The sequence below is a fragment of the Dreissena polymorpha genome, chromosome 2 (genome assembly GCF_020536995.1).
Source record: "Dreissena polymorpha isolate Duluth1 chromosome 2, UMN_Dpol_1.0, whole genome shotgun sequence".
NCBI classification, from domain to species: domain Eukaryota; kingdom Metazoa; phylum Mollusca; class Bivalvia; order Myida; family Dreissenidae; genus Dreissena; species Dreissena polymorpha.
In genome coordinates, this window is record NC_068356.1 from 146,605,691 (window position 1) to 146,623,842 (window position 18,152).

The 18,152-nt window shown below is 33.2% G+C and overlaps 2 protein-coding genes and 1 long non-coding RNA gene across 5 annotated transcripts in view; 1 reads left to right on the forward strand and 2 right to left on the reverse strand.

Annotated features, from left to right (window-relative positions):
• The window catches only part of LOC127869348 (uncharacterized), a 206,784-nt gene that overhangs the window by 59,494 nt on the left and 129,138 nt on the right, over positions 1 to 18,152 (forward strand). The gene's annotated exons all lie outside the window — the stretch shown is intronic.
• Positions 13,325 to 15,774, reverse strand: LOC127869355 (uncharacterized). Its single transcript, XR_008044523.1, has 3 exons — positions 15,485 to 15,774; positions 14,366 to 14,495; positions 13,325 to 13,612 (listed from the first exon to the last, which is right to left on the reverse strand). It is a non-coding gene; the product is annotated as an uncharacterized LOC127869355 (long non-coding RNA).
• The window catches only part of LOC127870168 (dipeptidyl peptidase 9-like), a 106,122-nt gene continuing 104,593 nt past the window's right edge, over positions 16,624 to 18,152 (reverse strand). The window contains exon 21 of the mRNA XM_052412824.1: positions 16,624 to 17,165. Within this exon, the coding sequence (XP_052268784.1) occupies positions 17,073 to 17,165 (93 nt within the window). The 3' untranslated portion in view covers positions 16,624 to 17,072. The remainder of the gene's footprint in view (positions 17,166 to 18,152) is intronic.

Below are 18,152 nucleotides of genomic sequence, written 5' to 3' on the forward strand. Positions count from 1 at the left end.
ATAAAAAATTCATATTCGTTCACGTAGGAAAAATAAATACAATATATAACAAACATTTACAAAAGTATTAAAATAAATGTAACAATACATGTTATTAAGAAACAGACATGTTATCAACACAAGCGATCTCAAATTACTTCCGTTCTCTATTAGAGAGTAGAGGTACGAGCGGTATGACATTATTTACGTAAACTTTAACCACTTAAGGAGTTTCGGTTAACCGGTTACGGCAACAGGTTAACCGGTTAATGATTTGTGTAACCGCTTGCATCCCTATATGTAATACATGATGTTCCGTGCATTTCTGTCGTAATGATGAATATTCAACCTTTGAGTTATTAAATTGCATTAATTTAATAGATGTTGCTTAATCCTTTTATATGAACTGCGATGCTAAATATTTGTGTTAAATGTTTATTTACTCTAGTGTATGAAGTGACAGTTTCTCTACATTTTGTATTTACCGTCTAAGGCGGTGACCCCAACACATATTATACATCTGAGAAAATAATCTTAAAAAATTCGTGTAGAGGCTCTGGTCATACTTTTGTTCGTAGAATTGCGTTAAAGACACATGCCACAAGGTAGAAGGTCAAAACATGGTCCTAAGCATATCATGGATTTGTTTGTTTAGTTTGTTTTTGTTTGTAAGAATTTTCCGCCGTGTTCACAAATATTTCATTCATATCACAGCGGTCTGTTAAACTGTTTACACGTGTCCTGTGTCAGTTGCTTTATTACTTCTAAGTGCAAATACTTACGCCAGAAATTGAACACTGCCCTACACGAATCTCAGGTCAGGGAAGAATGGACGTACAAATAATGACAATCACAATCGAGTCCACGATCCTCAAATGTTTAGTCAAGCCTTTAACCATGATGGTCAAACCATATGGCTTTCTCGGTATCGGGTTCGTTGCTTTTTAACAGTTTTGACTTACAAAGTCGGTTCTTAGATATCACATTATCAACCTTAACTTTTCTATGTATACAACCACCAATCTTTGGTTCTTCAACCTTACATACTCTTTATATACATCAAGCAATCGTGGTTTTATAGATATCGTAATATTAATCTTACATTCTCTATTTATACATCCAGTACATTTGTGATCCTAGATATCGAAATATCAACCGTACATTATTTATTTATACATCAATAAATCGTGGGTTCTTAGATATCCCACTATCAACATTACATTCTGTAGTCATACATCCAGCAACCTTACATCCTCAATTTATGCATCAAGCAATCGTTGGTTCTTAGATATTAAATAATGTAGGAGCGATTGTCCGGTTGGCAAAATAATGAAGGAGCGACTGTCCGCCCTGTAAAAGCGTATGAGCGATTGTCAGTAGGAGCGATTGTCCGGGATTCATCGCAATATCAACCTTACATTCTCTTTTTATACATCCAGCAATCGTGGGTTGTTAGATACCGCAATATCAACCAAACATTCACTATTCATACATGCAGCAATCGTGGTTTCTTAGATATCACAATATCAACCTTACATACTCAATTTATACATCCAGTAATAGTGGGTTCTTAGATATCGTAGTATCAACCTAACATTCATTATTTATACATGCAGCAATCGTGGTTTCTTATATATCGTAGTATCAACCGTACATTCTCTATTTGTACATGCAGAAGTTATATTAGAAAATGTAGGGTTGTCACCTTTTCATTATATGTTATCAGACAAACAAGCAGCCAAAATAGTACCGGTATTCAGGCAATCGGACAAAGCGACGGCTATATTCCAATACCACTAGCACAAACATATGTATCAACCATCAAATTGACAGTTTTTATTTTTTTATGTACGCCACTACGGTACTGGGAGCCGTTTCATCAACGATTTACGACTAGTTGTAAATTACGATTTACATACATTACGATGATTCAATGAAATCGCGTTTCATCAAGCAAATCGTAAATTAAAATTACATAAATTTCATACATAAATATACGACTGGGTAAGGGCACCCGTATATTAACGTAATGGCGGTCGTTTTTGTCATCCACGATGACAGGAGACGAAAAATTACCACTTCCAAGGCTTTTTAGGTAGAGAATTGTTCTCGAATACCTAAGAGATGAGAACATTGCTTCGATATATCGTCTAAGTAAGGGCGGGATAGAGCGATTGTTGGTTTTGATCGGGGAAGACATAGCACCAACTTGCCGGCGAGCTCATCCCTTTCATTCCGTCGCTTAGGTATGTAAATAAGGCGAAGAAATCATTGATTTAAACAAGTATAATTATAAAATTGTATTTATTTTCAAATAGCAAATAAGTAGCATTTAACACAAAAACTTTAGAGTAGTTGCCCTTTGTTTACTAAGCATTTGACAACTCGGATTTTGCAAAATGGTTGAAGAATAAGTAATTGTTGTATCTTTTCTTAATAAAAGCATTCGATGATTACCGGTATTAGTTTAAGCATGTATTGTTGTGTTTCTTTACAAATGACTATATGTTAAACTCATTCTATTTTGTGTCGACGTGTACTTATCGATGACTTTAAGTGCAGACTGATTTACCCCACCCGCTAATGTTGAACTTGTAGTTGTTCTACTTCTAAATGTTATGATTGAACAATACTTTACCTCGAAACTGTTGATTATAACATCGTGATCATGAAAATGAATATGACATCATCATATTGTTTATGTTTGCTATTTTTACACAAGTTTATTGTATTGGTGAGTTTAGTAGATGCTGAGTAATGGTACCTTATGTATTTAATAATTGTAGAAAAATCACCTTAATTGTTTCTATATTGTTCTAATTTGATAACAATGTTGTTCGATTGGTCATTGTTAGCTCGGATACTACTTACCTGTACCCCGGGTACTCTTTATGACTTTAAGTATAGACATGTTTTATTAAGTAATATAGGCCACCGGCCCAAAATACAGCATTTACAAAATATATCAGGCAGAGTGATACATAATCATATAATCATACATTTCAGAACATTTAAGCAAAAAAGTTTCTGAAGTGATACACATGATTAAAATGTTGGATAGAGCATTACAAAAATATATTCAAGTATGTATGTTTAAAATTTCTTTTCTTCTCACAAGCGACTTATGCAAAAACTTAGCAATCCTTATTATATTATGTTCATCTTTTAAGCATAAGATAGCATAAAACATTTGATGAGATCGGTTTCTTAACCAGTCAGGTTTGAAGAATGTTTGCCTAAATGTTTCGTATTCATTTCATTCAAAAAAGAAATGATATTCATCTTCAACTACGCTTATATTATTTTTTACACATAATGGACAAAATCTTAAATGTCTATCTATTGATAAATGTCGACCTTTCTCAATCATGAGATCATGCGCTGAGCAACGGAAACTTGACAAAGTTTTCCTTAAAACAAAAGACATATTTATATTCAGATATGGTTCACAGTACAAATCAGTTTAAAAAAATCTATAATGCAATGCTTTAGGACAATTGCCAATTTTTGATTTCCATACTTGAAGATAACAATCTTGTAATCGTGTTTTGAACAAATGTATAAAATTGTCTTCATGCCCAACACCTTGAGAAAACCAAACATAACCAAATCCATAACTAAATAGTAATTCTCTGATATGACTAGCCCATGTCCTTCTACCTGCATCATCTAAATCTTTTAACATTTTATAACACTGGTTCGGGTGTCTATGATTTTCCATACGGGTGATTTTTAACCAGAACTTGATGCAATTTGACATATATGTTATACATAAAGGAAGTCTACCACATTCTCCTAAAGCTAAGATATCAGGTGTGTTTTGCGGTAAATTACAATATTGTTTACAAAATTGTATTTGTACTTTTTCAATTTTATCTACATATGAATAGCCCCATATCTCGGACCCGTAACAAAGTATAGGTTTAATCATGGCATCAAAAACTTAAAAAATATCTACAGAACTTAAATGACCAAATTAACGTTGATATCTAAATATACAAGCAATTGATTTTATACTTTGCAATGCTAACATTGCTTGAGTTTTTGACCAAAGAAGTTTTGGCGTTAAATAAACACCAAGATATTTATAAGATGATACAATATCAATGTTTTCTCCACAATATGTCCATTTTTCAATTTGTTTAACAACACCGCCATTTCTAAATACGATGATTTTTGTTTTATCAAGGTTGATTTTCATATCAACAGATTTACAGAATTTGTCAATTAAATTAATTTGCCTTTGCAGACGTATGATGGTATCAGAGAAACTGGAAACATAGTCAGCAAACATTAAAGCAATTAACTCATTTATATCTTCAGAGACATATATACCATGATCACATTTTGAGTGCAGATACGTAACTAAGTCATTTATGAAAATAGAAAAAAATATGGGACTGGCCATACAGCCCTGCCTGGTTCCAATATTACACGGGAAAAATTCCGTCAATCTGTTATTAACCTTAACACATGATTTTAACTTGCTATACATCGATTGAATAATAACCAAAAATTTACCAATAACATTTTTTCTTGCAAAAGCATTCCACAGTTTTTGATGTTGTATGCTGTCGAATGCTTTTGCAAAATCTACAAAAATACAATAAAAACGACATTTTTTCTTAGATAAATATTTTTGACAGAGCGCCATTAATGTAAAAATGTTATCTGATGTTGTATATTGTTTTCTAAACCCTGCTTGTGACTCATCTATAACACCAAAAGTATCACACTATATGGTCAATCTATTACTTAATATATGACAAAAGATTTTACATATAGAATCTATAAGTGAGATACCACGGTAATTATTAGGATCGTTAATAGATCCTTTATTGTGTAGTGGAGTAATTATGCTCTCGCTTCAATTTTCAGGAAAAATACCAGAATAAAAAATTTCATTAAAAAGTGGATTTAAAAAGGGCAGTATATCATTAATAGTAAATGTATACATTTCAACACAAATTCCGTCAGGGCCCCCTGAACGATTTGATTTCAAGTGATGTATACTATAAATGATTTCTTGGTTACAAATGGGGGCGTTTAAACTTCTACAATCGTATTTGCTATTTTCAAGACTGATGTCATCTTGCTCTTGAGAATGGTTTTCTTTATTTATGAATAAATTTTTAAAATAATCTTGCCATTGAGTTTGATCAATACTATTTGATTGATGTTTACGGTTTCCTTTTAGAGTTTTCCAAAACATTTTAGAATTTTTCCGGGAACTAACTAGATCATTACGCTTTTTCTCAGCTAATATGTCTTTTTTGTTTGAACATATAGATTTGAAAATACTTTTTTTAGCCTTATATGTCATAAGATCGTGTCTATCATTTGTAATTCTAAAATATCGTAAAGCTCGTGACTTTTCAATTTTAGCAATATTACATTCATGATCCCACCATTCAGGCTGTGAAGAAGTAAAATATTTAGAATTAGACTTCATATTTTCCCCAGAAGTTTGAAATACATTAATAAAATCAGAGATATACGAACTAAAAGTACGATCATTACGATTTCTTAGATTATCCTTAAAACATCGGAAATTTACGCAAAATTTATTATAAAAATCGTCTTTCAATTCATCTTTCCAAATAAACTTCTGCCATAAACGCACATTTGAATCATAAATATTGCTTGTTGAATAATTTGTTTGTGTTGATTCAAAACATAATTGACAAATAAGTGGAAAGTGATCAGAATTATCTTTATCACTGATTTTAAAATCAGAAATATATCTAAATAAACTTGATGACGCAATCATATAATCTACGACACTTGTACCATTATTAGCAAAACATGTACAATTACCATCTTTATCACCAAAAAGACGACCATTTAAAATATGGATATCAAATGTACAACATAATTCTATAAGTGATAAACCAAAACTATTATAATGTTCATCTTTAGAATTTCTTCGAATTGCAAAATTATCAGATGGGTAATCATTATCATTCCCAAAAATAAATGACAGATCATCTTCTGGAATAAAATCGTTGAAGTCTTTGATATTAGAATTTAGATCGCCTGCCAAAAATAATTCGGTATTTGGAAAATCAGCAATAATATTATTTACTTTGGTACATAGAATATCAATACCATTGTTATCGTTTCCATCATAAAAAGTTGAGTATTCAGGTGAAATATAGGTAAAAACAAAAATAATGTCATCTCAAATTTAAAACAATGAGCCTTTAAATAATAAGACAACACATTCAGTAACATCATGACAAATACGTTCAATAAGCCCATCATTAATTAGAGTATCTTCTATATAAACTGACACGCCTCCGGAACCTCTGTAAGCGGACTGTCTTTTCGGTCGAGAATAACAGAAATGGGTATAACCCTGAATATCAAACATATTATCTTTGACAGACCACGTTTCGTTTAATCCAACAATATCAAATGTTGAGATATAATTATGAAAATCTATATATTATCTTGGTATTTTAAAAGACCTCCAATGTTCCACGTACAAAGATTAAGATAAGAATTCACAGAAGAAATGTTGTTATGAAGACAATTTGTTGAATCGTTATTGTTATCATTAATTATTATCCTGTTTTCATTCAAACTCGTTAGTGTATTACGCTGAGAGTCAAAATAGTTCACAGTTAAGTCAGTGTTATTTTCATTTAAATATAAGTCATTGTTAACATTGATGTTATCACAGGAGCGTTGGCCTGCAAACTATTTAAATGATGGAACTGGACGCTTTTTATTTTTGTCGTACACATAGCTGTTTCCATTTACGATAAGTTTATCAAGACGTAGATAAGCATTCTTTCCAGCTGCAAGTGATTCTTTCAAGAATGTAATTAGAGAGGATCTAGCTTTCCGGACCCGCTCCGTAAAGTCCTCACTCACACGAACACGTTTTCCACTTCCGGTATCAGTCGCAGATGCCTCATAAGAAGTTGCATCACTGGTTTCGTGCTCCCGATCGGATTTCCTTTGCTCTCTATATCGTTTGATAATGCGTTCCTTATCCTTAAAGAGGGAAAATTTAACGATCAAAGGACGTGGATAGTTTTTCCCTGGAAGACGGTGGGCACGTTCAATACCTTTTGCCGATTCATCTAGCTTAAGCTCACTTTTTATAGAGTCTCGTACTTTTGACTCCGTTTCGTCCCATTTTTCATTTCTTGATTCCTCAATGTTAAAAAAGTTCAGATTTTGACGTCTTGATTGACCCTCGAGCTGATCCAATTTATATGTAGAACGTTTTGATGTTAATTCAAGCTCCGACACATTTGCAGCAAGCGAATTTACAGTTTCCGTGAGCTTGTGGTTTTGTTCTTGTAGTTTTTTGTTTTCTTTTTTTAAATCATCAACGGACTTCTCCAACTTATCAAATTTTCTGTTAAGATCTTTGCAATTTTTTTGTATATCAATCGATATGGTCATTGTAAGGTTTTCATGTTCACTAGGTGTAACAGTTGTGTTATGTTCACTAGGTGTAACAGTTGTGTCATGAACATCGCCGGGCTCCATAGAATCGGAAAACGAGTCAATACTACACGCAATGGATGGGTTATCAGATGGATCAGATGTATTATCGAAAGTATGTCCGGATGGGAGATCTCTCTCGTTCTGAGAATTTGAAAGACAAGCATTCATAGTTGACTGGTTGGAGACTAATCGCGAAGTTCTTCTCGTTTGGGGCTTCTCAGACGCCTGGGACGGTAGGGAAAATAGGTCTAATTCACTGTTATTTGTATCTGAGCATGTTCCCTGACCTCTAGCTCTTGAACTACGTCCTCCAGTCCCGCGTGGGTTACCACCCCTAGAACCAGGTCCAGGGTTCGGTTCAACGCCGTGCACGGCTAGGGGCAAAAATAACGTCACTCGAATGCACAGAGATAAACTGGAACCACTAACAGTCAAAACTTGTAATTTTGTTTTACATTTAATAGGCTGCGTGAAACAACCTATTCTAGCACGCCAAATTTCAGTACAGACGCCCATGACGCTCTTGACTAAGTTGCGCTCTATCCAAGCGTATCGAAAAAAGAGATAAATGGAGGTTTTACACTAAGCCTTATTTACCAGGTTCACGATAAACACGATTTCTCGATAAATAGTCAAGTACAAGTAGCACAGCTAGTGTTACTAAAATAGATCATCGACACGTATCAAAGTTATTTAGAATAAAGTTTCTTACAATAAGTCTCTCACCTCTAGATTGAAAAAATAAGTATGATATATCCTTTCATATTTCACACAACTTAAATTATCCTTCTATAATTCGCAATTCACAGTTTAAATCACTTTTTTTTTCTCCGCAAAATATAAACAAACTTCAATCAAGGGAAATCACTCTATCACTTAAATGTAGATCTAACCCTGTTACAGATAAGATAATATACTTTAACATAGCCGGAAATTTAATGCTAAATGGGTTGTTGTAGGCTTAATATTTTTTAATTATGTTCACATTAATGTAATTTTTTTTCTCAAATAGTCTTTATATCATCAAAATTTATACTCAAAAAGCATACTGATGCAGTTTTTTCAAAAGGTAAGTTTAACTTAGATAAACAATATGGCTTTACATTTATCTGTAGTGCACTGTACCACATCGAATTTTGTGCAGGAATACAACTCGGGTACAGCCTAATAAGGACCCGGTACGTTTAAGTATATTAACCTTACCCGAGGTACATGCAAGTATGCTTAATGATACCAGGGGTACATGTAAGTAGTACCCAAGCTGTGAATAACCAATCGAGCGTGAGTAAAATAGATTGTACCTTATGTCTTTAATAATTGCAGAACAATTACCTTAATTATTTCTATATTGTTTTCATTTGATTACAATTTATTTATTTGTCAAATTCAATTCTGCAGTGCTATAAATATGCACCCCCCCCCCATCCAAAAAATTTATTTCGTGCATATTGATGGGGCTTATTTATTTATTTACTCCTTTTCTGCATTCCTCCCTTTTGTGTTGGTAATGTGAACATGCATTGATGAGCACTTTCATGTTAATGAATAACTTTTATTTTGTATAGATTTTGGCATATTGCCAAGGGAGATGTTTACTGAGGATCCCATGCCATTAATGTGCAGGCTGTTGCTGACGCCAGCATGAGGTAAATGTAAATACAGTATTATGATTCATTACCTTATCATTAAATTTGGTATAAAAGCAGATAAATACCATAAAAGGTTGAAATAAGCGTAATGCTTATCATCTTTGACATATAATAATAATTAGTTACGTACATGCGCAAAAATCATTAACTACCACAATAAGCACCATTAGCACTGTGTGATCAAGCTTTTGTTCTGTTATGTGTTAGCCAATGCAGCTATCAGTATTATCTTTAAATATTGTTTTAAGTTACATTATTTCATCTAGGTAACTAAAATATAGTAATTTGATAATACTTAAGCTAGTTTTGTGAAACTTATTGAGATGCTTTCCTACCTTAATCTAACAATATTAACTGTGGACTGCTGTTTTATCAAGGACAAAGCAACTGCCCAATAAAATATTTCAATTTACAGCAATATCTGAGCACCAATGATGAGGGACATTTGCTGGGAGATAGTGGGTATCTGTTAAGGACTAACCTGATGACCCCTTAACCTCATCCCTCCCATTGGTAACATATTATATAGGTTGAGAAATATAAGTCTTATTAGTGCGAGATCAACTTACCACACAGTATTTAAATGAAGTATTAGTGCCGATCTCTTTCTTGTGCCTCACAGTGTCTTAAATCAAACGTAACTTCTAAAGCTTGATAACGTACAACTTTAATTATCAAATTTTAGAATTTATATGTAAATTAACTTTTATAATAACTGAGGGTTGTTTGCATTTGTGAATATGATGTTTCATAAAAAAAATGTCCGTTTAAATAAACTGATGATTTGTTCATTATATTTTACATCTTAAAAATTCATTTTGCTTATCCTCAGACTCTATGTATGAAATATTGTTTACTAGTGCATTTAAATGATATTGTGCATTAATAGTGAATACAGGCACAAATAAAGTGTTTTGTAGGCTATATATTATATATAATTTATATTGAAATTAAAGTAATGTCAATGGTATCAGGACAATTTAGTCACTTAGACAAATATCTATGTTAAAGAAATACTTTTGATATTTGTTTAGATATCTGCATGCCACTGGTGGATGTTGGCCTTTCAAGTCCAATAAGTGCTGTGAAGTATCAACTGTGTACATGCCCCTGCATGCCCCTTCAAACGTTCCACTGATAGAGGAATTGGTTGGAAACGTGATGGAACCGGAAGTTATGAACAACACACCAGTACATCGAGCAGCATGTGATAAGAGGCAGCAGCTGATCAAACTGTTTCCCTAAATATGTTAAAAATTTATAGTTATAAATGTTATAAAGTGATAGATGGCTTGAGTCTTCTCTGAATAGGCAGAGCTTCACTACTCAGCCAAATGGCGTTAAGTTGTGTCATAGCTGATTTGGAAGGATTGGTATTCTTGGTCGTCTAGACACAATAGTTACAACAGCTGATGTTTGCATGTTTTATAATTGTGTATGCATAATTTGTCTAATATTTACTTCAAGGTTATAGGTTTGTGAAAGTAAAAAATGCCAATGTTCTGAGGACCAAAAGTTATGTGTTAGGTATTACCAAGTGCTTGATTTAATATTTATTTTAAAGGGAACTTTTTCTAAATTTTGGCAGATATTTAAGTTTTTCATTAAACGCTTTTATATTGATACATGTAAACACTGGATCTAAAAAGCTCCAGTAAAAAAAGAATACAATTAAAGAAAGATAAAAAGTAACTCCTACATGGCTCAAACCACTGACCCCTGAAGTAAAAGCCTCACACTAAGACCACTTGTCCGTCCATGTTGATACAATGAGTGATGTATTTTACACTTTATATAAGCAATCCTCATCGTGTCACAAAATATAAGGACAACAACAGAACTCTACAAATTATTCAATCGTCGAGTGTTGCAGCAGATAGTTGCACCGCTTTAAAATTTTCAAGTTTTTAAATCGTCAAAAGATGCATATAATGGATATTTTAGAGCATGGTAAATGTTCAGTATTACTGTTTCCTCACAAATATCATAACTACAACAAAAGTTTGCGAATCTTAAACTTATTTTTTTTTAATTAAGTCAATTTACCAAAACTGGAAAAGGTCCCTTGAATATTGAACAGTTATCTGAGCTCCAGAAAAGATCATATACTCAAGGTACTTTTCCCCATTAACAATTATTCAGGTGATATTTTATCCTCTGACTTTTGCTCTAAAAGGTGTTCTCTGTAATGAACATTCTCAAAGCCACATTAAAACAAGGGCTGTTAGTAAAACATGCATGCCCCCAATTTGGGCTGTCAGTTGTAGTGGCAGCCATTGTGTGAATACGTTTTTTGTCACTGTGAAATTGACCTTTGACCTAGTGACCTGAAAATCAATAGGAGTCATCTGCCAGACATGATCAATGAACCTATGAAGTTTCATAATCCTAGCTGTTAGCATTCTTGAGTTACCATCCGGAAACCATTTTACTATTTTGAGTCACCGTGACCTTGACATTTGATCTAGTGACCTGAAAATCAATAGGGGTCATCTGCAAGTCATGATCAATGTACCTATGAAGTTTCATGATCCTAGGCGTAAGCATTCTTAATTCATCATCTGGAAATCATTTTACTGTTTCGACTCACTGTGACCTTTGACCTAGTGACCTGACAATCAATAGGGGTCATCTGCCAGTCATGATTAATCTACCTATGAAGTTGCATGATCCTAGGCCTAAGCTTTCTTGAGTTATCTATCATCCGGAAACCATCTGGTGGACAGACCGACCAAGCAAAACAATATACCCCCTCTTCTTTGAAGGGGGGCATAAAAAGTGGGCTTGTAAATGTATCGGTACTTTATTATAATAAGTGTGCTGTTTATAAATATGGATATTATTGTCATAAAAAAATAGAAGTTTTCCAGTATATTAGATTGTTTCCGAATGTATTGTCATGACCCCATGTTGACATTTTTATTAAATAGGTCACGAGAACATGTTTGTTTTTATGACCATGTTTTACATTTTAACTCTATGTCAAATGTAATTTCTTATTGCATTCAAATTAAACATCTTATTATCAATATCTACTATGCTTAATTTACCGTTTGTATGGTTCATATCCGTGTAAAATCCATTTTTGTTGGTGCTTACAATCACATGTTTGGATAGACGCCATATTTAAAGGAAGTGACTCTTGACCTTTTGTTGAATTATGGGTAGTGTACATTGACGACCTCTGTAATACTTTCAGCAGACGGTTTTATCTTGCATTTTCGCAGTACATTTCTTCATCATGCGGAGGTTTGATTTTTATCAAATAATTACAGTCATGTGTATTTATATGTTCTAAACCTTATAATTATACTTAAAGAAACATTTCCAGTCATTTTAATGAAGTTTTTATTGTGTAAACTTTAGGCGGTAACTCTGTTAATTTTGAGGTGATCGGTTACGCTCGGAAGACGCGCGGGTGGTGCGCGGTTGAGTTATTGCTCGGATTAATGTTATGACCGCGCAAGGCTCGGACCTGCTCGGATCCTTAGTATATAAACCCTGTTAATTTCACAGTCAGGGACTCTGATTTTTTTGGAATTTAAGGCACATTCTTATTACTAAATTTTTCTCTAATAAATATTATTTTTAGGCATTTTCATTAAAAGTAAGTTAGAAACATTATTCATATTTTTGCATATAATGAATTTTTTAATAAGATTTAAGACTAAGGTATAGGGATATTTAATCCTACAGTTTTAAGATTGATTGAGCATTGTAAATGTGAGTTTGAGAATTGTATTATTTATGATAGATTGTTGAATGCATTGATGTACTATTGATGCAAGTTAGTTAAGAATAAAATTTATTGAATTTTATTTGGTTGTTTATTATAATTATTATTTTAGAGTCATTAAATGACTCAGGCTATTATCTTAAGTTTATTTTAACAGAGTCCATTTTATTTAAAAATGTTTAAATACAACTTAATGAAAGAAAAGTTGGTTTAACACCAAGAGTAGGCCCGCTATCACATTGCGTTAAGGAAAAGAAAAAGAAGAGCCGCTCGGCTCGTTACAGTATTTACTAAACTTTACCCTTTATGATTCTCTGTTCAATTATTTAGTCATCTACCGTTAAAAAATGTTGTTTACCTGTGCATTTTTTTTTGTATTTTTATTGAAATATTTATGATAATAATGTTTATGGTATTTGATAACAATTGTTATGACACTAGTTTTCAATAAATAAAACACAAAGAACATTCGCAAATATTTATTATTAATCAGGAAGTACAATATATTAACTGGGCATGGTATTATAATTCATATGACAATTTATATCTTACATGATAGTATGTGTAATAATAAGTTTCATAGACTCACTGAACACCATCACATGTAAAATCAATTAAAAGTTCCAGAAACAATTGAGCAATTTAGAATTTCATTTTTTTTTAAAGAGAAACCAGTTCCTCATGATTATTGCTTATATCCCTTTGAATGGCATATCTTTCCCTTGACGCCATCAACATCTCCTCCCGAGTTTGATTACGCTGTTGCTTCATTCTTCACATGCTGCTGCAAGCAGATAAATTTACTAGTTTATACATTTAACAGAACTAAATATTAAATACACAACATATGACACTATGATCATAATAAGTTAGCATGCCTACATGACCTGGTTTTGTTTCTGAAAGTTGGTTTTTGTATTGCAAAATTAACCTAGCTTTCTGAACTTAAACTCAACATTTGTGTGTGACACTAATGCTCTACATTCCAATTTCTATTTTAAGTACATTGATGTCGAAAGAATTAAATAAAAAATACCTTGACACACAAGTTCATACCCTGGTAAATAGGTTACCGGTAATAAAGTTAAATGAAAAAATGCAGCAATACTTTATCCCCATAAAACAGAGTACAATGAAAAACAAGAGCACCGCATAACAGGTGTGAACGCTCGGCTATGGGTGCATTTTTCAACGAATAAAAGCTTGTCAGAATTATTTTAAGGTCACAGTGACCTTCAACTTTGACCTAGTGACCCAAGTATGGGTGAGGCGTGTAGAACTCGTCAAGGTAGAGCTGCATATGAAGTTTCAAAGTTATAGGTGGAAGCACTTTGATTTTATGGCCAAAGTTCAATACATTGACAAAATGTTAAGGTTTGAGCATGACGCAGACGACACGACACGCTGGCTATGACAATACCTTGGGTTTTCTCCGAAAACAGCCCAGCTTTAAATTGAAAACATAAATTGTTACATTTTCATTGTAGGAAATAGTTAGCAGTCAGCTTTACTATAATCTATAGAGAAAAAAAAATACTATTTGTTGCTTCTGCCTCCAGTTTTATGTTTTAATGTAGCTGAGTGACACTACCTCTGTTTGAGTTTTGACAACCGTGTTCTCTGTCCATTCAATTTTGGTCCTTCAGCCAGTAATAACATTTTGTTTTCTGGAAAAACAAAGAAATGAAAACTGCATTTGTGATCTTTACATGTAACACAGTTTTGCAGAGAAAGCAATATAAATCAATGTTGATTATTTACATCTTGTCAATCAACACTATAATAAATTATTGTGGACAATGATATTTATTTAATGCTTTCTGGTGGTTTATTTACAAATATCGGTGGATTAAAATGGATAATTTCACTGTTTCAAACAATGAAAATTATCAGTGAGAATTATCGATAATTGTCATTGTCTACTGTGAAATGACGTCATTTATTTGACAAAATGACAACATAATCCCAACGACATTCTTAAGTAAAACTCTTTAACAATGTATATAAACTGCGATAAAAGCATAAAATAAAAAGATAATTTGTTGGATTCGGTGGAATATTGATTTTAATTCACTCGTGATCATAGAAAATATATATTTTCACTCGTGGCTGCGCCACTTGTGAAAATATCATTGTCTATGATCACTCGTGAATTAAAAACAATAATCCACCGAATCCAACAAATATCCTCTATATAATAGACAAACAAATAGCATTCTCAATGATATGACATTTGTAATTACTAAACATGTTGTGTCATGTGAATCTAATGCCTTATTGAAATAAAATATTTGATAATTGCACACAAAAATGCTGACATGACAAACTTTCAATCCATGATGTCTTGTTATTGTCAGCCTGAATTCGATTGGTCTCTATTAAATTATATTATTAAACTGTTAATTGATCTACACCACAGTCACATTTCTGCATAGAAAGAACAAAACAATTAATCTTACCAGTACATTTTTATTCATAGATAAAGAAAATAAGCAAAAAATAATCTTCATTCTTGTCAATATCAATTGCCGCCTGAGAGTCTTTTGATAAATTTTGCTTTGGCAGACACTTGGCTGAAATGATTCGCGTTCAGATTTATCCTGAACGCGAATTATTTCAGCTGTCTTCATTCATGACCAACAAGTTCTCAACTCACATTTCAACCGTCTCAATCCAAAATAACTTCTTTTTGCGTTTAGTAACGGAAGGAGAGTGTCGGCCAAACAGCAATCGGTAGCCTTCCACACCGGTCTACACGTCGTTTTCCAGTGTATGTTTTTGTTTCAATTCACAACTAGCATTGTTTTTGTTAGTCCAAATAATTAGACGTAAATCGACCTCATATTTATACGAGTATGTTTTTGTGCGATGTTTGCCTTAGCTGACAGAACGCGCGAAATTTACGTCATGCAACTTTTTAGACAGTGTCACTATTTTTTTCGGTTAAAAAATACGTATATTTAAGTAGTCGTATTTAATGTATGTTGCATTTACGATTTCATTGATGAAACGGAATTTATGTAAAATCGTAAACGACTACATTAATCTCGATACATAATTTACGATCGTATAAAAATACGTAATTATTGATGAAACGGCCCCCTGAACAAGTAAAACTAAACCAATCTCTCAGACATATTTACAACTTATAACATATTCAACTAAAAATCTCATTGCTAAAAAAGGTGCCAACAATAGATACAATAAGTTGGTAAAATCAACATCAATGTATGATAATAAATAAATATCTTGATTTTACCAAATCAACATAACAACCAACAAAATTGTGTCTTATTTATAAGTACATGCATTCAATATATCATTGTTGCATTGAATAAATTCATTAGCATGTGTTTACCCAATATACATGACTTAGCTCTGTGACAAAGGGGTTTAATGCATGTGTTTACCCACTATACATGACTGTGCTCTGTGACAAAGGGGTTTAATTCATGTGTTTACCCACTATACATGACTTAGCTCTGTGACAAAGGGGTTTAATGCATGTGTTTACCCACTATACATGACTGTGCTCTGTGACAAAGGGGTTGAATGCATGTGTTTACCCACTATACATGACTGTGCTCTGTGACAAAGGGGTTTAATGCATGTGTTTACCCACTATACATGACTGTGCTCTGTGACAAAGGGGTTGAATGCATGTGTGTAAAGTGCTGTCCAAGTCTTTTCAGTCTGCACAGGCTAATCACGGAAGGAACTTTCTGCTTTTGTATTTTTAGTTTAAAGAAAGTCTCTCCTTAGCAAAAATCAAGTTTAGTCGGAAGTGTCGTCCCTGATTAGCCTGTGCAGACTGCACAGGCTTATCTGTGAAGTTATTTTACGCACATGCATTAAACCCCCCTTTTTACAGAGCACGGCCCAATCATTAATGAACAGTACAAATCAGTTAACATTCTAAAGCTGAATGTGAGACAGTGTGTATTGTACTGGTTTCAATGTTGTTGTATCAGTGACACACGATGACTGCATAGTACAGATCCCATTTGAAACACAGTGCTTTTTTCCTGTAAGAAGTTTCTAAATCTACTCTTACAGTAACCAAGACAACTGTAAGAGTTTCATGAACTACTCTGTTTATCACACTCTGTACTGTGCATGAAGTGTTCTGAACTGTGTATCCATGACAACTTGTTTTTTTTCATGTTGTACCAAAGGTTTCCATCACCACGTTGAGTGTTTTGTACTGTGTATCGAAGACTACTCTCCTAAGTTATTTGTACATATCACAGGTTGTGTTTTTGGAAGTTAAGCACCAGGACACGGTAGTGTTCAGACGCCTCATGACTTCTGATGCCATGTCTCTCATTGGGATACAACTGAAATATACAATGAGCTTAGATCTGGGAAAGTCGCAGTTAATGCATGTGGGTAAAGTGTCGTCCTAGATTGGCCTGTTCAGTCCGCATAGGCTAATCAGGGAAGACACTGTCCACATAGACTGGATTTTTGGTTTGAATAGAGTTCCTTTAAACGAAAAATTCCATAACAGCGGAAATAATAGTTACAGATAAGCCTTTGCATAATGGACAGGTTATTCTGGGAAATACTTTACGCATGTGTATTAAGCCCTGTTTTAACAGATTGCGGAACAAATATATGGCTGACATAAAATGAAGTTGGTTAAACACATTTTAACCAGTTTTTGCAAAAAAGTGGACTTAATAGATATTGCCGTGGAAAGCATAACACAATCATGACTTCCTTGGTCCCTACAACTTAAGTCTAAACTTATTATCAACATTGAAATTGTCTTACACCTATAAATGTTACGTATTGTTTTTATAACAACCAACTGTTGTCAAATGAATAAATTGAATGTTGTTTTTTTAAAACTTTTATTGGAGATAACAAACTTAAAAGGCTAATGTTTATAAAGGAGCAAAATAACACAACAAACATAAAATAATACTATAGAGTTGTTAATGAGAAATAAATAGTTGAAAATGAGAAAAATATAAAGCTTTTGTACCACTAAACGACAGAGTACTTCAGAATGATTCTGTTGTAACTGTTTAATTTCTGACCCCTCAACCTGTTGAGTGCTTACAAAACGTAACAGTACTAATGAGTCATTTTAAAAGGTAAGACTTAACTAGTGAGCTATATTACCACTTATGACCGTACTTGTGAGCTAATTGACAACTAGACCCGAGTATACAACTAAAGACTATTTTCACTCCTCCATTACAACTGACCCCTGCCACTCACCTATAGAGTGTGTGGTTTGCAGGCCTTCATGAGAGCGTTCACCAGTTTGCTTGTGTGGAGGAAGTGGACATTCTCATCCATCAGACCATGCACGA